The sequence below is a fragment of the Drosophila santomea genome, chromosome 2R (assembly GCF_016746245.2).
Source record: "Drosophila santomea strain STO CAGO 1482 chromosome 2R, Prin_Dsan_1.1, whole genome shotgun sequence".
Lineage (NCBI taxonomy): Eukaryota > Metazoa > Arthropoda > Insecta > Diptera > Drosophilidae > Drosophila > Drosophila santomea.
The window spans coordinates 22,349,454-22,371,193 of record NC_053017.2 but is presented as its reverse complement, the minus strand read 5'-3'; the positions used below and the strand labels follow the sequence as shown (position 1 = coordinate 22,371,193).

Here is a 21,740-nt window from a genome sequence, read left to right as displayed (position 1 = left end):
AAAAAGCGCTAGGGTATTTCGTTAATGCCGTGCGGTCCAACTAAATGAAGAATGATATCAGATGGCAACGCTTGCAATCGTCTACGTCCAATGACATGTCAAAAGTAGACTGGCATATCCTGCAACGATTTTACTTATTTTAAATATTTATATTTGCTAAATTTATATTTGCTATACCGAATATGCAAATGAATTACTTCCGGTGAAATATTTTAGAGCTACTATCCTGATCTCTGCACAATTTAGACGTAGCCATCCTAATATCTTTACCGGCTATACTCGATTACAATCGATATCGCATGGTTTGAAACCGCGATGATTTCGATCTTAACAGAAATCATTACAGACTGAGGCGAAATCTGGTGTGAAAACAAAAATTATTGAATAAAAGCGATGAAAATGTTTCAGAGAGCCCATATCGGGATGCGCTCCATCCGTAGAACCTCTATCTTTGGATGTGTGTCTTCACAACTCGATAAGCACAAAGCGCTGCTGCGGCCGCGTGATGAACTAAATAGAATCGATGCATCGATAGTGCGAAGGTAATCGGAAGGCATCGATTACCATCGAACTCGAAAAGTACTCGGTCGGCTAAACGGCAAGCGGCGAAAAACAGTGAAAAAAATAAGGGGAAAGCGAAAAGACGTGCTCAGGAACTGCGGTCGAAGTCTTTGTGAGTGTGAGTGGGTGCAGCTGTCGCCAAACAAATAAAAAGCGCCTGGCTTGCGCGGAATACGGTTCCCCAAAAATTCGAAATGTGCATAGGCATCCAGCGGATGCAACGGCCTCGTCACCGGCGTCGGGACGCCGCCTGCTGAAACTGCAGGGCCGAATTCGGCCGAATTTGCACAAACGCTGTGCTGACGCGGGGAAATGGGAGCATAAAAACCGAAACTTGTGTGCGAAATATGCGAATTCGCGAAAACTTGGCTCCCAGTGCGATCTCTGTGTGTGTGTGTGTGAGCCGTGCAGTGTGTCGGTGTTGCAGAACGAACAAAGTGGGAAGCAAGGCGAGAGAAGACGAAGAGGAAGAAAAAGAGCCGCTTGTACCTGCTCCGAAAACTGAAACAACCGAAATTGGAGGAGCCCCCGGCGAAAAGGTGCTCCGAAAGTGTTTGGCTGCAGTTTTCGGAGATGCAAACTGGTTAATTGCTACGTAACGCTATTTTTCCGCTAAATCACCTTTACCACCCCTCCCTTTTCTACGTTCAGCGGCGACGTTGGCTTAAGAAAATGAAAATGTGTGGCCATATTTTTTCCTCTCCGTCTGCCTCCGTCTTTCTTTCGCCTTCGCGCTCTCCCTTTTGAAACTCTCGCCGCGCGCTGTTCTCGCCGCCTCCGTTTTGTGCCGCACTTCCGAGATAAAGAACGCAAACGCGAGATAAATGCGAAATATTGTATCTGAGGAGCGAGGCAACATACTCATTGTTCTCATCGATTTGTTTTGTCCGACAGAAAAGTGCGTTGCATCCGAAAAGCGAATATCCAGTATCCAATATCCATTATCCAAAAGCCGCTTATTACCGACATACAAGGAATTATTAAGTGACTTAAACAGGGAGACCGCCAGATCGCCGCCAAAATGTCGGAGGAAGTAGATCGCAACGATCCGGAGCTCAAGTACCTCTCGGTGGAGCGCAACCAGTTCAACGATCCGGCCACGCAGGCCGAGTGGACACAGAAGCGTCTGGTGTGGGTGCCACACGAGAACCAGGTGAGTCTGCTTAGTCCCTGTAGTCTGTACTGCCTACCTGTAGAGCCTGTTCCTGCGCTGGAACCTACCTCTGCCACGGGATTTCCACCCCGGCTGACTCAGTGAGGGAGCCACGCCCGAGTCGCCGAACTACCTGAGTAATCCCTATTGATAGCCTAAAAGCAACAGGAACTGCCACAGCTGAGATATAAATATAGTACTGTTTATTTCGTAAAGTCACACTTGAGTTAGCTATAATCCCTTAAAAGTATTGAGCTAATTACCAATTATGTTGTTTTGTAAAAATGACAACAGTTGTTAGAAAAATTACCTAAATTTAAAACATTGCCAAAAAGTAAAAAAAATGAATGGGTATAGTCGACCATAGTCTGTTCGACACATCGTGATATTATTTTAGCCACAGCTGTACGTGCTCTAATCAATTTGCGCAGTGTTTGTCCCCGGCTTTGGCTCCTTATCAACCAACACCTTTCCGAGCCATTCGGCTCACTCATCGATTGGTCATGAATCACGCTCCGCCGATCCGTTTATTTTTAATTTTTAACAGGGCCAACTTCTTTGAATTTTCATTACATTCGCACCGCGGTGATAAACTTGGGTAAACATCCGTCGGCGTCGACGCTGAATCACTCATTTCTCCTGCGCTGATGCTGAATTGATCTCACCGCAGTAGTGTGCCAGATTTAACGGTTCACTTGGCCAAATCCGCGACCATTTGCTACCAATTTGCATGCAGACGCTCTCCTCCGACTCAGTGACTCACCTTCGAAGGAGAGTGGAAGCAGGAATGGCCCCAGTTCGCAGTTCCCACTAAGAGCGGGCCAAAACAAGTTTTCAACGTGGCCAGGTATTCGTGGTGTCGATTTGCTTGTGTGGGGCTCCCGACCCTCAACCACACATTTGGCCAGGCCAGCGAAGAAACGAGCTGAGATTGTGCCAAAGAATCGCTGCCCTCGGAGTTTGTGCGCCCACTCTTGGCCTATAAATTCGAGCCCAAATCTTTGGTCGTCTGCGATCCAGTCTTATGATAACAAGCTGATTGTTTTGCTAATTTCGGTGTGGCTTGTTCTTCTCTTTTTCTGTTTGAAACAATTTCTTTCAGGTGTCATTCAACTGCATTCCAACGACTTAATTTCCAGACCATAAACAACGTAAACAGATAAAATTAGCAGCCGCTCTTTTCTCCCCCGGCTGCCCGTAACTGCTGTATTTGCCAGAGATAATTCCGGACATAGAATGGTAGCACTTTTGGGTGACTTCGTATAATAAAAAAAAGGCACCGAAAACAAAAGCCAACAACTTCACATTTTTGTGTAATTACGCGATCACTTAAACAGACATTTACTTTACAATGGAATCTGAAAGAAGACAACGGCAGAGATAAAACCCAGAAATAAAACGAAAATAACGAAACGCTCGATTGTCATGAGTGGTCCGTCGGACGGTGGGACAGACTGTCTAAAGGCTAAAAAGTCTTTGCGGCTGACGAACGGCACATGAGACGGGCGGGAATAGTTAAGAAATTTGCATATAGCGCAACTGTTGCTCCGCTGGAATGTCCACAGATACAGATACAGATACAACTACAGCTACGTCTTAACGGGAACGGACCCGGCCAAAAGGGTATTCGCCAATTGTGTCAACACTCCGTTCGTTTCGCTCAGCAAGTGTTCCAGCTTTGCGAAATGTAAGGGAATTCGCTGAATAATGGCGGCGTCAGTCCACGTACGTGATATCCAAATTCAGTAATTTACTGCTGCATACGGATACACAAGGAGCGCTTTTGTTCGTGGTTAGATTTCGTGTCTTTTTGTTTGCTGACCAGCGAAGTAGCTTGTGTTTCGTCACTATGATTCATCGTAGCAAGTCCACATGGAGGAGGTTTAGATAGGGACTAGGTATAGAAGCTGTATTTCGGGTAACGAAAAGAAATTATTGCATTATTTGCGATCTTGAGACTATTGAATTAGTGATATGACAATGCTGTTGGCTTCTTCGTTTTCAAACGATCCTGACAATTTGTAGATTTGTTTTCCATCCAACGATGAAATTGAAAAGTCAATAAATGGGAACCAAATGAGTATTCGTAAACATGGTGGCGAAGTGTTTACACTTCCTCCCTCATTTCTCTCTTCTCCAGCGCTAATGCTCTTCTTATTCGCTGACGTTGTTCGGGCATTCCTGCATGCCCCCGTACCCACTCCCGCGACCAATCTGGAAACTTTTTATATTGTTAGCCAAATTGAAGTCGGCTTAACCTTCGTCATGCCCAGAGAATCGATTCGATTGTAACGAACGGCGATCATTAGGGGGTCTCTGCTCACCCACACATGCTGCGTTTGATACTTCCAAGCGTGTCTGTGTGCTGCTCGTATTTATAACCAACGAAACCACTTTGGAGTTTGTTTGCGACCACTCCCACTCCGCTTCCCCGCCCCCGCCCTGGGCCTCGCCGCGATGGGTTCTGGCGGAGATGCCCGTGCCGCCGCGCGAGTGTGTGTGTTTTCTTTTCGGTTACGGCAATGACAAACGTAGCCAGCTTTCGACTCTCGTCCGTCCGGTTTACGGTCAACGAACCTGCGCCTCGTATCTCGTATCACGTATGTGTAATATACGCTTCTTACCCTCTCCATCTCCACATCCATCCCCACACATGCATATGCGTTGATCGATTAAGCGAAGGAATAAAATAAAAGAGTAACAAATTGTAAGGGGCCATCCATCGGTCGTTCAGTTTGCTCGCATCTAGATCGTGTTGGAAAGAAGGGGGCACCGGGGACTCCTATTCATTATTCTGTTCATATTTACATATTCGGTATAGTGTAAACAAAAGAAGTTGGCGAAAACCATACGCTCCCAGAGAGTAAATAATGGCCACAGATATATCTTGCAAAATCCCCAGTATTCTCGTGCGTGCTGTTCGGCGGATACCTTGGCAAGTTCAAGGTTGCGGTTGGGCACCCGAAAATAGTCAAACCCGAATCGGGGACTTCCCTCTAGACTGCCCTCCTGCGCAACTTCCTTTCTTCGATGCCCGCCTTCCTGATCATTACCATCACCATCATCGGCGCTCGCTTGGTTTCTAGGTGTTGTTTATACATTTTCTTTGGTTTCGCTTCACTGATTGCCTGGAATGCCCGAGATGCCGTTGAGCGAGAATCCGAGACTGATGACCTCATATGGCCCAGCCTCTCGCTGCCGCCTTGCTGAGTAACTTTGGCCAATTTCCCTGGCCCGATAACTCCAATTCATCTCTTGCAGGCCATTCCGATACCGTGAGTCACGCACCAACTGGCTCAGCGGCTACAGCATTTTCCGATTCAGCGAACTTTTGGCTTCTTCTGCCACTGTCACAAGCCGTGTGTATGGTTTGTCCAAACTGTCAAACGTTTTATGCACAAATGTTTTGCAGGCTGACAGCGGCTGCCCACAAAACAGACAGACGCCTGGGAAATGAATTTAGAGACAGCGAAAGTACTCGAAATGTAGGCCTATGTGCAGACGACTTTACCTAATGACTAATCTGTAAACTTTTCGCTGCGCGAAATGATTCGCCTTAGGACCCAGTTGAGTATTCGAACGAACTCGTTACATGCTCTAAATGGTTTCATATCCGCCGCATCCGCCCGAGAATAACGACTTTCTTATGGCTGTTTATCAACAGTACCGGAAAAGCGCAAAGATAACACAGGGCGAGGCAAGAAGCACCACGGCTCGCGTTTTTCCAAATCTGATCGCTGGGGCGTGTGCGTATTTAACTTAATGGACCCGCACCGGGTTGGGATGCGTTGCAGATGCTCCTGCCGTTGTTGGTATTAATGCATTTCTGGTTTGCAGCGGCGGCACTCCACTCCACCCTTTAATGACTGAGTTACGGGCTGCCCCTGATTTGATTAATGCCACTGCGCCGCGTGCAACATGCTCCCCTTTGTTGTTGTTTCACTTGACTACTAATTGAAGCTGTTATTCTGTTGGTGCAGCTCTACCAAGATGTTTTCGTTCGATTCAATTTCATATTCGTAGAAGCAGACAATTCGGAGAAGACTCGGAAGTAAACCCCATTTGGTACCCTGATTTAGTTATGGCCACTGCGCTCCGCTCCGAACGGTGCAACATCAAAACTGTGATGCCATCCCGAAATCCGAATCCGCGCCTTGAACTTGCTAAGCACCCGGGTCGGAGGGAAGGGGGCCAGACAGGCGGACAGACAGTTGCATCTGCCTCCCGTTGTTCTGGGTCGGTTCTGGTTCCGTCTGCCTGGGCCACTTGATTGGGTGCAGCTCGTTCCTATGCATTTCACTTGGCAGCGAGAGAGCGGAGGCTGAGTGGTTTTTCTTCTGGCGCTTGACTCATGCGGCGTCATTGCACTTGTTGTGTTTATCGCCTTCCCGCTGAGATGAAGAACAGAAACATACGCGCGCCCCGTTTTCGCATAACACAGCCATGCCAACCACACCGTAGGAAACAGAGATTGCAACCGTGAATAACTCTTTCTATTTTCTTTTACAGGGCTTCGTGGCCGCCAGTATTAAGCGGGAGCATGGCGACGAGGTCGAAGTGGAGTTGGCCGAAACCGGCAAGCGGGTATTGATCCTACGCGACGACATACAGAAGATGAATCCGCCAAAGTTCGACAAAGTCGAGGACATGGCCGAGCTGACATGCCTGAACGAAGCCTCCGTTTTGCACAACATCAAGGACAGATACTACTCTGGCCTTATCTATGTGAGTACCCCGAGTTGTAGTACAGATTCCCTATCTTATATGTTTGTGTTGGCTGCCCCAAGTTTCCGCTGCGCCAGCTGCCGGCTGGCGGCAATGTGACGATGATGATGACACTAAGTAAACAGCCCTCCCTTTCATACAATTGATTTCGCTTAACTGGAAACTTTGAAAGGCAAAACTTTATAGAGGCGTCTTGCCTCATCGCGTTTCTATTTATTTAAAAGCATCACAAATATTTGACACTCCAAAGCCCAATCACTCAATCCTTTGCTGCATTCGTCACATGACGAATGATTTATAAACATTAACTCACTCTTTCGTCCTCTGTTCACCCAATCCCCCGCAAAGCATATCCGCTGTTAATTGGCATGCCAAAAGCGCTTCGGTCTGAGTAGAAAGCCAGCAAAAAGTTCATTTTCGATTCGATGAGAAACGAATTTCAAGTGGCGCATTCGAATTCGACTCCATAAATTCCAGCTGCTTTGCTTTGCGACTGTTCCCCTTATGTCTCCCCTAATAAAAATCATTTAATTAGCTTCTGCAATGGCGGGCAGCAATTGATATAGATTTATCTGTTCACAAACCTTCAATAAATAACATCCATAATTTGCTGGTTAAATATATAAGGCTGAAGTGACTGAAGCTGGTTTTAACTCCATGACAAATAATCGATTTGCCTATGCTATCAGTCGCGAAACTAAATTAGCTTTCGTCACCAAGCCAAGTCCAGCAACATGTTGCAAGGGAATGTTGCCCAACTACTTGGCTTCAGTTCTGGTTGTTCGTCTGAATATGTCTCTTAGCCTTGATTCGCCGCCATGAGGCAGGTTCGTTGCGACTTCTTTCATTGTTATAGCAAATTATGTGCCGCTGTTTAAATATTTTATGTACTGCGCCTGCTACTTATCGCAGTCTTTCTCCCTCTTGCCTTGCAAGTTTTAATTTAATGGCCAAATGGTTGTTGCTGCCTGTTTTTGATGTGGGCGCGAACTACTTTAAATTTGTTTAAGTTGTTGTTGGCCAGCCATGCTTCAGCGCACTTGCCATTGTCGTTTTTGTTGCCAAACTCGAGCGCCGCTTTACCGTTTACACAACCACGCCACGCACTCATCTTGCGTCCCTTTCCCGCTCTTACCACGGCCTGTCCCACTTAATTCGCTTGCCAATTGTTGCTAGCTTGTTGCACGAGCGATGGGGGAGTTAGAGGGCGAGGCGGTGGCGGTGGCGGTGGCAGTGGCAGCCGGGGCTGCACTTAACGGCATAATTATTATAATTTGTTGACATTTAATTCGATTTTTAAATTTCATTTAAATTAATTCGCCTGGCAGCTGCCGGCTGACGGTAGCTTGTAGTCTAATTAATATGCGTCGGCAAGAAGAATGTATCTCGCACGGCCACACACACGCACACCCATGGCGACTTGCTCGCATATGCTAATCAAATTGTCAACACCTCAGCAACACCTCAGAAAATCGAAAAATCTGCACAGCTCAAATCTATACAGCTCATGTATAGACATTTCCATATGGCCGGAAAGTGTAATCTATTGACTGACCGCAGGTAGTGCAGACTTGCATATTTTATTCTTCTTTGTAATAGATATTAATGTTTAAACTATTTGTTTGCCAATAAAATAAAATTGACGCCACAAATTTTAAATTTGTTGATGCATAGCCCATTAAGAAAAGATCTTGTTTTTGAAGAATGTCTAGTCTTGCAATTTTGTCAAACATCTCCCTCTGCTGCGCCTGATTACACATGAAATTGGGTTTGAAATATTCCACAAAACATTTGCCGCTGTCCCTGTTGTTGTTGCAATTAATTGATTTACGTCCACCGGGTGACTGGGTGCAATTGCTCACAGGCACTTTTAATATTACCTAATGTATTCCGCTTGCTGTTTGCTTGGCTGCGTTGGCAGCCGAAAGAATCGCACTTGACAACGCAGCAGCGTCAAGGAGATGATGACGTGGTCATCGGCGTCTTGGCTGTTATTGCCGTCTCGATTCCCAGTCGGTCCTGATTATCTGTGAGAGGCGCTAATTGAAATGGCCAGCAGAATTAGACAGAATGGCTTATTAATGTAGGGTTGCTGTGACACTTGGCTCCCTTGCTCGGATTTAAATACGGATGCAAATGAGGCACCACATGAGGCGTGCTCTTTGTGGCAAATAAAATATGATTCCCGCATATCAGCCAAGCAATTTGTTCGCACATATTGGCACAAATTGCAGACCCCCAGGAGCGGGTGGATTGGCAAGCAGGGGGGCAGGCTGACACCTCTGACGGTCGAGCACATAATTAACAAAAAAGGCGCTGCCGTTCGTTGGCTCATGCCTCGATTTTCTGTGCTCTGCTTGCAACACGTCTTTTGACCGCACACGGCCTTAAAGTGTTACCAAAACGGCTTCATTAAACGACTAACATATTTGGTGGCCAACTTGAGTGGGTTCCGATGCCCATTAATTCTTAACTTCTTTCAGCTGCTCTTCAGACTCTCATTCTTTGTAAGCCATATTTAAAATCCTTTCACGTTAGTCCTCCTCCCAGCACTCCCATATGCAAATAAATATCACTGTATTTTGAATGCCTTGTCCCCATTTGCTGAATGTTTCGTGACCATATAAGGCTTTATATCAGGGCAGGTTAAGTGATTAATGACATTTAGGGGGACGGTAGAAATATGCACCAGGACAATGACTCAAGCCAGCATAGCCGATGTGATGCAAAGACGAGTGGAGCAAAAATCGTCACGAGTCACTGCCACTTCTAAACGGTTGCCAAAAACAGAAACTGAGAAAACAATTTCTTATGCCATTTTTGGATGCCTGACATACGCACACACACACAAACACACACATACACACGAGGAAGGTAGCTGATTGGCAAGACGTGATTTTGATTGTTAATTGCGGGCCCCAAAAGTGATTCAGTGTCCCACCGCCCTCTTCATCACCCTCACCTGTGCGAAGTGTTGAAGGCATTTTCTCTACTATGATTTTTGCCTGCGGTACTTTCCATTTCGATCTGTGTAGGCTGCACCACACTTCTCCACCTCCTCCTATTCCCCGTGAAGCTCGCGGCACTCGCATCTAATGTTTGGCTAGATATGTATTTAAATGGTACAACAAATAGCAAAGCCGCATACTTAGTGCCCACGCCGCGGTCTCGGTCCCAATCACAGTCGCAGTTATGTAGGCTGCCGCTCGATAGATACCACCAACGGATTCGGATTCGGATACAGATAGAGCGGCAGATACAGATACATGCGTTTGCTGCTTATGGTACTGGCCAACTTTAAAGCACATGTCTTGTTGTCTCGGACATTCATGCGAGCGTGTTAGAGTTTGGGCAACAATAACTAGGCCACTGAAAATCAGTTGCCGGTTACCAAAGCTGCCGTTAGCCCAAGCATCACTTTGATTAACTGCAGCCCAATGGACAGCATTTGTAGCTGGATAATGATCAACCTTAAGAATGGAAATACATGGAAGTAAGATTTTATCTAACTAGGTTTAAAAAAGTGTCAAACATTCATCATCAACACAGATTGATTATAAGCAAACAGTCTAAACTATTAGGAAACCTAAGGCCAACATGAACAATACTAAACATGAACTTACACTAAAATATTTCCTAATTGCAGACATATTCCGGTCTTTTCTGCGTTGTGGTCAACCCGTACAAGAAACTACCGATCTACACCGAAAAGATAATGGAACGGTATAAGGGCATAAAACGACACGAAGTGCCTCCGCATGTATTTGCAATCACGGATAGTGCCTATAGAAACATGTTGGGTGGTAAGTATCTCGAACCTGCACTCACTCACTTTCCCTTTCACTTTTGATCCAGAGTCCCATACATATAGGAGGTGGAATGCCAGCATTATCTTCTTTTCTCTGTTGCGCGATTCCTGGTCGCTATCGAAGTTCCATTCTCCGAATAAGCAAGCGAAAATGTTTTTCAGACTGATTAGATAAGACGTGGAAAAGTAAACAACGGGGAGGGCATTTCCATGAATTACGTTGAAGAGGGGTCCATACATGACACACTTTGCAGAAATAACTCCCAAAAGGTGCATTAGCCTTCGAGTTCATATGAATATTGTGAATCATCTGCAAGTCTGCTGCTCTTCCCCGAACGACTGACTGCCTCGTCTAATCTGAAACTGGTTTCCTTTTTCGGCTTGCAGTTTCAAATGGGATTTTTTCAAGTTTCCTTTTCACTTCTGTGCCGTTTAGTTCGGGCTTCACTGAGTTTCGATGGTTTGCATGTCCGTTCCAAGCGTAACGTCGCGCCGGGAGATGACTCACAGCAGAGACTCCAGCTCGAGGCCTTATCTATAGGTTCCTCTGCATGTGTGTGTGTGTTTCCCTGCTTGAGATTGGTTAACTAATATTGCGTATACGTGTCATTACCATATTTGGATCTAAAACTGAGCAGAGTGGGGCCGCTTGGACAGCAGGCAACTTTGTTTGCCCCATCATCAGCTATGTTTTTGTTGCTGCCGTGAAAATGTTTAAACAAATCGACACCTCACTCTGGCTCACCATATTTCACGCTTATTAATTTTCGGCTTATGCACATTTGCCCGATAGTATATTGTATATTCGCGGTATCCATTTTTTCGTGGAGTTCGCTCTTGCTGCCACTGGGGAGGGAGTGGCATTTGCTTTGATTTATTTCGCTGGCCTTTAATAAACTTAGCCCAACCCCATCGCCTCCGACTCCAACTCCATTGCCCTGAAACACGCACCGCACTTCTGCATTCAACTCCAATCCGATCTGGGCACTACAGTGGAACTGGACAATCGTCGGAAACCTTTATCTTTTTGCAATTCTTGGGCTGCTCTCCCGACTCGAGGCAATCGCAATTCTTGCAACTCCGAAAGCTTCAATTTTCATGGCATTCCATTTCATATTTCCGACGAGTCCCGTCATGATAAAATGAACACGCCTTGACTTTGACTATATAGCTGCATGTCTACATGCACATATGTACGAGTATATAGTAGCTAAGACCACGGGGAAAGGTCCGTTACTGGGCAGATGTTTTACCTGTCCGTATTTTTTCAGTTGTTTAAATGAGGAATTTATTTTGGGCGTGAAGTCGCCATGCGATGCAAAATAAAATGTTTTTACAGCTTTTGGATAGGAGAAAAAAGCAAATGTATGATCGATCGTAGCTTCGAGCATTAAAATGCATCTTTAAGAAGCTAAATTTGTCTTCTGAGTATTACATTTATTAATGACTCAAAAACTGTTGAAAAAGTCCCATAAAATGAAGTGTGGAGATATAAAGTTGGGACCATTTATGGTCAGATATAGAATGTAGTATGTGTGTACGTATGAATATGCGACTGGCTCTACCCATAATAATAAATAAGTACGGGGTCGTGATATGGAAGCTGTTTGGTTGTTTGGAGCTCCGTGCCTCCAATGCCTGAAAATCTATGGCACCAGAGTAGATATATCTGACTGCGAGTCTCTCCGCCTGAATTTGTGGTTAGCTCAATGCTGGATCGAATGACGAGGCTGCCATGTGGCGGGGTGATCCCGGGGTGCAGTGCGAATCTAGTTCGCTGTATTCTAGATGGGATCACTGGCGCCATATCAATAGCTACGAGCACCAGCAATTTACTGCTTATGTCTGTTGTCTTTTGTATCTTTCAGATATGCAGCCTGAAATCAACTGTTTTTGTTCTTCGTTTCAAATTGATCATGCATATACGAGTATGAGTTGAGTTGAGTGTTGGTGCTCGAGCGAAAATCGTTTGATTTCATTTGATGTATGTCCCATTTTTCAGTCGTCAACCATTCTGTGTTTTACTTTCTGTGCCTTTTTTTTTTTTGTTTTTGCCCGGCTGAATTTGGGTCAACAGAAAATTCAAGCTGAGCTGGGCTTTTAACATTTTAATTACATTTTTGGCTGGTCAGCCGCATTACTCCGCAAATGAAGTGTGTCACTTGCTCACCTACTCACAATTTTCCCTCCATTTTTTCTGCAGATCGCGAAGACCAATCGATTTTGTGTACTGGCGAATCGGGTGCTGGCAAAACGGAGAACACCAAGAAGGTCATCCAATTTCTTGCCTATGTGGCAGCTTCCAAGCCCAAGGGCTCGGGTGCGGTAAGTACAGAAGAACAGAAGCGAAATGAGTTCCGAGAACCGAAGCAAATGCAAAGTTGTATACACCAGTGGGGTGGTGATATCTGCCCGAGAAATACAGTCCCATATGGGTTTTTTTAATGGAAATGCTTATTAAACTCACATTAATTGCACGCAAGCCCGACAATTGTTATTGTTTGGTATTGTAATTAATGAGACAAACAATGTTAGCAACACATATGTACGTATATGTTTGTCGTCGGCAGAATGACTTTAATCCGCCTTCGAAACTATGACTTAGTCGTGGGTGAATATCTGTTTTAAATTACCATTATCGGAAAACTTCTAGATTTATTTAGCTTACAACAGTAATTAGATCCGCTGACATTGCTATTTATATATGAGATGTAAAAGCAGGAATCGATCACCAAGTTATTCCTCAATAACGGCCCTCAAGAATTAGAAACAAACTTCAGTCGAATTCAGAGTTTCTACTGATGCTCCTTAACTGATGCTCCCCATATGGTGGATGGCCGAGGGTAACGCTTTAATATGTGGATGGCTGATGACTTGGCAGCTGGCTTATGTGGTTTTATGTGGTCCCGGGGAGCCGGAGCACACTTTATTAATCAAGAGGCATAGTTGCTGACAAATTTGGTCGTTTACAGCAATAAAATAAACACCATAAAAAAGATGTGAGAATTGAAATTGAAAGGCAATTGATAAAACAAATTAAAATTAAATCGCAAAAATTGCGGCATTCGATAAATTTCTGGGGCGGCAATTGCTGCTCTGTACAATTTTGCTACTCTTGGGATTGCCATATCCATAACTGTGGGGAAGAGCAAACAGCTTTTTGTGTTTTTCGGACTTGCACAATCCTTTCAAGTGCAAACAAGCTGTTCTTGAGCTCCAAACACACTTTTTATTATGTTTTATGTGTTTGCTGCCATATATGAGCCTGATGCTGAGGCTGCGGCCGAATCGAGATTACTTTGCTGCTGTGAACGTGATAAGCTGCAAACATACTTAAAAAGCTTCTTAATACATTAAACCAATCTAGAAGTATTATATTTTTACACCTTTCAGTTCGTACATGGTTTTAAGAAACATTTTTCTATCTGATTCCAACTTCCATAAATAGAAGCTGACGATAAATAACATATATCACTGACTGCAGTGATTCATCGCAAGTTACTGTAGAACTGAATTGAACCCAAAGCAATTTTCGTTAGTTTGATTAGAAATTGTGTGTTTTAGTGGTACTCTTTATCAGGCCAAGATAAGAGGAGCGATAAGGAAAACCGAATACAAACATTGATATAACTTTGCATTTGTTTAGAAAATTATATCGTTTTTGTCTTTCATGAAGTTTAGTTTTATCAAATATTTTTGCTTGATGCTGAGGATAAGGCGAACTTTTAATTGATTTACTTCTGATATAATTATTATTTATAATTGATCTTATTTATTTTCATGTCCTACACACAAACACTCCACTATGCCACACAACAAACACACCTATAAATACACGCACACTCACCCTGTACATTGGACTTTGGTTGTTGTCTTCACTCTCAACTCTGCTCAATATGCTATAAATATATTTATAAAATATGTAAATACAATTTGTATAAAATGCTGCCAAATATCGCAATCAATCCAAATATCCAACAACCAAATCAAACCTCAACACCTCCAACCAATTGACACCAACTCCGACAGGTGCCGCATCCCGCCGTGCTCATTGTAAGTATTCGAGGACTGATAATCCTGAAACGTTATCCCACTTTGTGTTTCAAAATTAACTCGAATTATTTAACTTCATAACTGTTTAATTTAACTTATTCATCACCCTATGTCTATTTCTGATCCCAACAACATCCTTGGTTTCCAAACGTTATTTTGCTTTCGTAATCCTTAAAATGTGGCCGAAATATTATTATTAACCCTCTCCGAATGAACTCTCCCAACTCTGTTTTGGTTCCCTTGTTGCCTTGTTGCCGTCCCATCCAAGCCAACACTCATCTACTCAATCTCATCTCTCTGCTCTGCTCTGCTCTGCTCCCTCATTGTACTACATTGCCAACGAAATTTTAGAGTAGTCATCAAGAGACATTTGCGGTAAAGTATGCTTGACGTCCAAAATTCCCTTTAATTATAATTTTTTAGTAGATTACGTGCCGTACGCTGTATATATCGATTTATTTGTACCTGTTTATTTCGGTATCTAAATATGATTTCAAGACTGGATAGATCAAAGCGCGTAAACGATGCAAGTCGTCAGGAAATCCCTGAATATCCCCCCGTACCCCATAATCCCATTCCTACCTAATTGCAGAACTTCTCGGTCAACACAAACAAGTACATAAGGGTCAAGATTATGGCCCAAAGTCAGAATCAGTCAATCGAGGTAGTCAATGGATTAAAGATGGTGGAAGTTAATTCCGACTGTCCAGAGGTAAACCGGGTGATGCCATGGCGCCGGCATTGATCGTGAGAAGCTGTAGGAGATCGTCCAGTGTTTATTGTCCTTCGTTAAGCTTGGCTTTGCCTCCTTCCTGCATGTCGTCGTAGTAGACTAACCATATCTAGTTTCGTAGATACTTTCTGTTGCTTGTGATGTTACTGTACTTGTGTTAAGACGGCTTTTGTACATAAATGTGGCTAACCCCTAACCCTGAGTACCGTCAAACGTATAAACCTAATATAAATATCATCTTGTTTATCTCTAAACAGGGCGAGCTGGAGCAACAGCTGCTGCAGGCAAATCCTATTCTGGAGGCCTTCGGCAATGCCAAGACCGTCAAAAACGACAACTCTTCGCGTTTTGTAAGTTGTATCTTCCTTCGTTTTACCAACAGAATGACAATTTCCGTTTGCCTCATCGCAGGGTAAATTCATTCGAATCAATTTCGATGCCTCGGGATTCATCTCGGGAGCCAACATCGAAACATATCTGCTGGAGAAGTCGCGTGCCATTCGTCAAGCAAAGGACGAACGAACATTCCATATATTCTACCAGTTGCTGGCGGGGGCCACGCCGGAGCAGCGCGAGAAGTTCATACTGGATGACGTCAAGTCGTATGCATTCCTTTCCAATGGCAGCCTGCCTGTACCCGGCGTGGACGACTACGCCGAGTTTCAGGCAACGGTCAAGTCCATGAACATCATGGGCATGACATCAGAGGATTTCAACTCGATCTTCCGCATCGTGAGCGCCGTCCTACTGTTCGGCAGCATGAAATTCCGTCAGGAGCGCAACAACGACCAGGCCACTCTACCGGACAACACGGTGGCCCAGAAGATTGCCCATCTGCTCGGACTTAGTGTGACAGACATGACCCGGGCTTTCCTGACTCCGCGCATTAAAGTGGGTCGTGACTTTGTTACGAAGGCGCAGACAAAGGAGCAGGTGGAGTTCGCCGTGGAGGCGATCGCTAAGGCCTGTTACGAGCGCATGTTCAAGTGGCTTGTAAACCGCATTAACCGTTCTCTAGACCGCACCAAGCGCCAAGGAGCCTCCTTCATCGGCATTCTCGATATGGCGGGCTTCGAAATCTTTGAGCTCAACTCCTTTGAGCAGCTGTGTATTAACTACACCAACGAGAAACTGCAGCAGCTCTTTAACCACACCATGTTCATCCTGGAGCAGGAAGAGTACCAGCGTGAGGGTATTGAGTGGAAGTTCATCGACTTTGGGTTGGACCTGCAGCCTACCATCGACCTGATCGATAAGCCCGGCGGCATCATGGCACTGCTGGATGAGGAGTGCTGGTTCCCCAAAGCCACTGACAAGACGTTTGTCGATAAACTCGTATCGGCCCATTCTATGCACCCAAAGTTCATGAAGACCGACTTCCGAGGAGTCGCAGACTTCGCAATAGTGCATTACGCCGGACGTGTTGACTACTCGGCGGCCAAGTGGCTGATGAAGAACATGGACCCATTGAACGAGAACATCGTGTCGCTGCTTCAGGGCTCCCAGGATCCGTTTGTGGTGAACATCTGGAAGGATGCTGAGATCGTTGGCATGGCACAGCAGGCCCTGACTGATACTCAGTTCGGGGCCCGCACCCGCAAGGGCATGTTCCGCACCGTGTCTCATCTGTACAAGGAGCAGCTGGCTAAGTTGATGGACACTCTGCGCAACACGAACCCGAACTTTGTGCGCTGTATCATACCGAACCACGAGAAGCGCGCCGGCAAGATCGATGCTCCCTTGGTGCTAGACCAGTTGCGGTGCAACGGTGTGCTCGAGGGCATTCGTATCTGCCGTCAGGGCTTCCCAAATCGCATTCCCTTCCAGGAGTTCCGCCAACGCTACGAACTCCTTACGCCCAACGTGATTCCCAAAGGATTCATGGACGGCAAGAAGGCCTGCGAGAAGATGATTCAGGCGCTGGAGCTGGACTCGAACTTGTATCGAGTGGGCCAGTCGAAGATCTTCTTCCGCGCTGGTGTCCTCGCTCACCTGGAGGAGGAGCGTGATTTCAAGATCTCCGACCTAATCGTTAACTTCCAGGCCTTCTGTCGTGGCTTCCTTGCGCGTCGCAACTACCAGAAGCGCTTGCAGCAACTTAACGCTATTCGCATCATCCAGCGGAATTGTGCCGCCTACCTTAAGCTACGGAACTGGCAGTGGTGGCGTTTGTATACAAAGGTCAAGCCCCTGTTGGAAGTTACCAAGCAGGAGGAGAAGCTTGTCCAGAAGGAGGATGAGCTGAAGCAGGTACGCGAAAAGCTTGACACACTGGCCAAGAACACGCAGGAGTACGAGCGCAAGTACCAGCAGGCTTTGGTGGAGAAGACCACTCTAGCTGAGCAGCTTCAAGCCGAGATCGAACTTTGCGCCGAGGCCGAGGAGTCGCGTTCTCGACTGATGGCGCGCAAACAAGAACTGGAGGACATGATGCAAGAGCTTGAGACGCGCATAGAAGAAGAGGAGGAACGAGTCCTAGCGCTGGGAGGCGAAAAAAAGAAGCTTGAGCTTAATATTCAAGATCTGGAAGAGCAACTCGAAGAAGAAGAGGCCGCCCGCCAAAAACTGCAATTGGAGAAAGTACAGCTCGACGCTAAAATTAAAAAGCACGAAGAGGACCTTGCCTTGACTGACGACCAGAACCAGAAGCTTCTAAAGGAGAAAAAGCTATTGGAAGAGCGTGCTAACGATCTGTCCCAGACACTTGCTGAGGAGGAGGAAAAGGCTAAACACCTGGCCAAGCTGAAAGCCAAGCACGAAGCCACAATCACTGAGCTCGAGGAACGTCTGCACAAGGATCAGCAGCAACGACAGGAGTCTGATCGGTCCAAGCGGAAGATCGAGACCGAAGTTGCCGATCTTAAGGAACAGCTCAACGAACGTCGCGTCCAAGTAGAGGAGATGCAGGCTCAACTGGCCAAGCGCGAGGAAGAGCTTACCCAGACTCTGTTGCGCATCGACGAGGAATCGGCCACGAAGGCCACCGCACAGAAGGCTCAGCGTGAGCTGGAGTCGCAGCTGGCCGAGATCCAAGAGGATCTAGAGGCCGAAAAGGCGGCACGTGCAAAGGCGGAGAAGGTTAGACGCGACCTTAGCGAGGAACTAGAGGCTCTTAAGAATGAGTTGCTGGACTCTCTGGACACCACAGCCGGTAAGACTAAGCATTTTTATTTTAATAACGTTTTCTCACAAATCCGTATCTTTGAAACTAAATAACCTATTTATTCATTTTATTGTTGAACAAACAGCTCAGCAAGAGTTGCGATCTAAACGCGAGCAGGAGTTGGCTACGCTGAAAAAGTCGCTCGAAGAAGAGACTGTCAACCACGAAGGAGTTTTGGCCGACATGCGACACAAACACTCGCAGGAGCTCAACGGCATCAACGACCAGCTTGAGAACCTGCGCAAAGCCAAAACAGTCCTTGAAAAGGCCAAGGGCACCTTGGAGGCGGAGAACGCCGACTTGGCTACTGAACTGCGCAGCGTCAACAGCTCCCGGCAAGAGAACGACCGCCGGCGCAAGCAGGCAGAGTCGCAGATTGCTGAGTTGCAGGTAAATAAACACGAAAAAATAGGCGGCTCATCGCACATGTTATTTCCGTAACAAACAACTAATATGTTTTCCTATGTTTTGCACAGGTAAAACTGGCTGAGATTGAACGCGCCCGCTCGGAACTGCAGGAAAAGTGCACAAAACTGCAGCAGGAAGCAGAGAACATAACAAACCAGCTGGAGGAAGCCGAACTAAAGGCCTCGGCCGCCGTCAAGTCTGCAAGCAACATGGAATCACAGCTTACTGAAGCTCAGCAGCTGTTGGAGGAGGAAACGCGCCAAAAGCTGGGTCTCAGCTCCAAGCTGCGTCAGATCGAGTCAGAGAAGGAGGCTCTACAAGAACAGCTGGAGGAGGATGATGAAGCCAAGCGTAATTACGAACGCAAACTGGCTGAAGTCACCGCCCAAATGCAAGAAATTAAAAAGAAGGCCGAGGAAGATGCGGATCTGGCGAAGGAACTGGAAGAGGGGAAGAAGCGACTCAATAAGGATATCGAGGCATTGGAACGGCAGGTCAAGGAACTAATTGCCCAGAACGACCGCCTCGATAAGAGCAAAAAGAAGATTCAGTCGGAGCTTGAAGATGCCACTATTGAGCTGGAAGCGCAACGTACGAAGGTGAGTTTCTGAATGACTTTAATAAAACAGTTGTAATACAACAAATCCTTGTCCTTGGTCAGGTGCTCGAATTGGAGAAGAAGCAGAAGAACTTCGACAAGATTCTTGCCGAGGAGAAAGCCATATCAGAACAGATCGCCCAAGAGCGTGACACTGCAGAACGAGAAGCCCGCGAAAAAGAGACCAAGGTGCTGTCGGTTTCCCGCGAGCTAGACGAAGCTTTTGACAAAATTGAAGACCTTGAGAACAAGCGAAAGACCCTCCAAAATGAGCTCGATGACTTGGCCAACACACAGGGCACTGCCGATAAGAACGTCCACGAACTGGAGAAGGCGAAGCGGGCGCTAGAGTCTCAGCTGGCTGAACTGAAAGCACAAAATGAGGAACTTGAGGACGACCTACAGCTGACCGAAGATGCAAAATTGCGTCTGGAGGTGAACATGCAGGCCCTACGTTCCCAGTTCGAACGCGACCTCCTGGCTAAGGAGGAGGGCGCTGAGGAAAAACGACGCGGACTTGTCAAGCAACTGCGGGATCTTGAAACCGAACTGGACGAGGAGCGTAAACAGCGCACTGCTGCTGTGGCGTCGAAGAAGAAACTGGAGGGCGACCTGAAAGAGATCGAAACCACCATGGAGATGCATAACAAGGTAAAGGAGGATGCGTTGAAGCACGCGAAGAAGCTGCAAGCACAAGTCAAGGACGCGCTGCGCGACGCCGAGGAGGCAAAGGCCGCCAAGGAGGAGCTACAGGCGCTGAGCAAGGAGGCCGAGCGCAAGGTCAAGGCCCTGGAGGCAGAAGTATTACAGCTGACTGAGGATCTGGCCAGCTCAGAGCGGGCGCGACGTGCTGCCGAAACGGAGCGCGACGAATTGGCCGAAGAAATTGCCAATAATGCCAACAAGGGCTCCTTAATGATCGACGAGAAGCGCCGATTGGAGGCCCGCATAGCCACTCTTGAGGAGGAGTTGGAGGAGGAACAGTCCAACTCAGAGGTGCTGCTGGATCGCAGCCGCAAGGCGCAGCTGCAAATTGAGCAGCTGACAACTGAGTTGGCGAACGAAAAATCCAATTCTCAGAAGAACGAAAACGGGCGCGCTCTGCTCGAGCGCCAGAACAAGGAGCTGAAGGCTAAGCTTGCCGAAATCGAGACAGCACAGCGGACTAAAGTAAAGGCGACAATCGCCACGCTAGAGGCCAAGATCGCCAACCTCGAAGAGCAACTGGAGAACGAGGGCAAGGAGAGGCTGTTGCAGCAAAAGGCCAATCGCAAGATGGACAAGAAGATAAAGGAGCTTACGATGAACATCGAGGATGAACGGAGACATGTCGACCAGCACAAGGAGCAAATGGATAAGGTGAGTAAAAAAATGGTTCATTTATAAGAATTCTTACTTAACGAGTACTTGATTTTACAGCTGAATAGCCGCATTAAACTGCTCAAGCGCAACTTGGACGAGACCGAAGAGGAATTGCAAAAGGAGAAGACGCAGAAGCGCAAGTACCAGCGTGAGTGCGAGGACATGATTGAATCGCAGGAAGCCATGAATCGTGAGATTAACTCACTCAAAACGAAACTACGGTAAGTCTTGCACTGTGCCGACCTATTTATTCTATGATCAAGACTGGGGTTCCTTAGGTGTCTCTTGGAGATGCATTTTTGATTATTGTTTGAAATTTATCTTTGGTTCAAGCTCCATACAAGTGGCCGAGACTGAAAAGGCCAAGGCATATTCGCCGAAAAAGGATGCCGCACTCATTATGAATTGTGAGGGTCTGCATTAGGTTTCGTTTCGCTTCGATTCGCTTCGTTTCCTTCTCGTAGGCTGTAAGTGCTGCTGTTCGCCCCGATCCTTAGAACCAGTGAATGTCAACCGAACCCAGCAACCAAAACATCGTCTTCTCTTTGCATGTTAGGAACAGAACTCACGACAAGACCAAACATACAAATTTATGCAGTGCTCCAAACTTCCTCAAAAAGATTTCTTAGTCGTGAACCCTCCAACGTACCCCTGTTTTGACTTGTGTATCTGTTGCCCCTGCACTGCACGTTCACACAAAAGCGCACAAGCCATTCTGAACAGAAATACTAATCATATATCACGCTCTATCCCTTCCTAGACGCACCGGCGGCATGGGTCTCAGCTCCAGCCGGCTCACGGGTACACCTTCATCAAAGCGTGCAGGAGGAGGCGGCGGCGGCGACGACTCATCGGTGCAGGATGAATCATTAGATGGAGAGGATTCTGGCAATTGACGCGTTAATTATTAGAGGAAGAAAAAGTTGAAGCGCAGGAAGAAGGTGATGATGAAGAGCAAAATAAACGATTATATTTAATGTTTCTTTTATATAATTTCTCTGTTATTTTTTATATAAACTATTATACATACTTAAATTAAAACGTAAACAAAGAAAACCAACATTTTTATAACGACAACACTTAAACAAAAAGAAAATGTTGTAAAACACAAACACTCAAGAATTTTCGCATCCCTCGAATGGCTGCGTGTTTAAGCAGTCAACGAAATTAAATAAA

The 21,740-nt window shown here is 46.2% G+C and overlaps 1 protein-coding gene across 2 annotated transcripts; it reads left to right on the top strand.

Moving 5' to 3' along the window:
• Nucleotides 1-566: 566 nt before the first annotated feature.
• On the top strand, nucleotides 567-21,557 carry LOC120446690 (myosin heavy chain, non-muscle). Of its 2 annotated transcripts, XM_039627783.2 has the most exons (13): nucleotides 567-673; nucleotides 1,456-1,714; nucleotides 6,224-6,439; nucleotides 10,086-10,242; nucleotides 12,451-12,572; nucleotides 14,277-14,300; nucleotides 15,291-15,383; nucleotides 15,445-18,184; nucleotides 18,282-18,586; nucleotides 18,673-19,203; nucleotides 19,266-20,561; nucleotides 20,622-20,785; nucleotides 21,325-21,557. In XM_039627783.2, exons 2-13 carry the CDS (start codon nucleotides 1,583-1,585, stop codon nucleotides 21,458-21,460), a joined length of 5,916 nt encoding a protein of 1,971 aa, XP_039483717.1. In that variant the 5' UTR covers nucleotides 567-673; nucleotides 1,456-1,582; the 3' UTR covers nucleotides 21,461-21,557. The 2 variants fall into 2 exon arrangements, with proteins under 2 accessions (XP_039483717.1, XP_039483718.1); XM_039627784.2 differs by lacking the exons at nucleotides 567-673; nucleotides 1,456-1,714; nucleotides 6,224-6,439; ... (1 more) ...; nucleotides 12,451-12,572; nucleotides 14,277-14,300 and adding an exon at nucleotides 14,920-15,012.
• The last annotated feature ends 183 nt before the right edge of the window (nucleotides 21,558-21,740 follow it).

What these genes read in the sequence shown, in the direction of transcription:
- LOC120446690 (XM_039627783.2), top strand. Translation starts at nt 1,583, where the DNA reads ATGTCGGAGGAAGTAGATCGCAACGATCCGGAGCTCAAGTACCTCTCG. An exon ending in TGGAAGCGCAACGTACGAAG is followed by an intron (nt 19,204 to 19,265) that starts GTGAGTTTCTGA and finishes GTCCTTGGTCAG; the next exon opens with GTGCTCGAATTGGAGAAGAA. An exon ending in TCACTCAAAACGAAACTACG is followed by an intron (nt 20,786 to 21,324) that starts GTAAGTCTTGCA and finishes ATCCCTTCCTAG; the next exon opens with ACGCACCGGCGGCATGGGTC.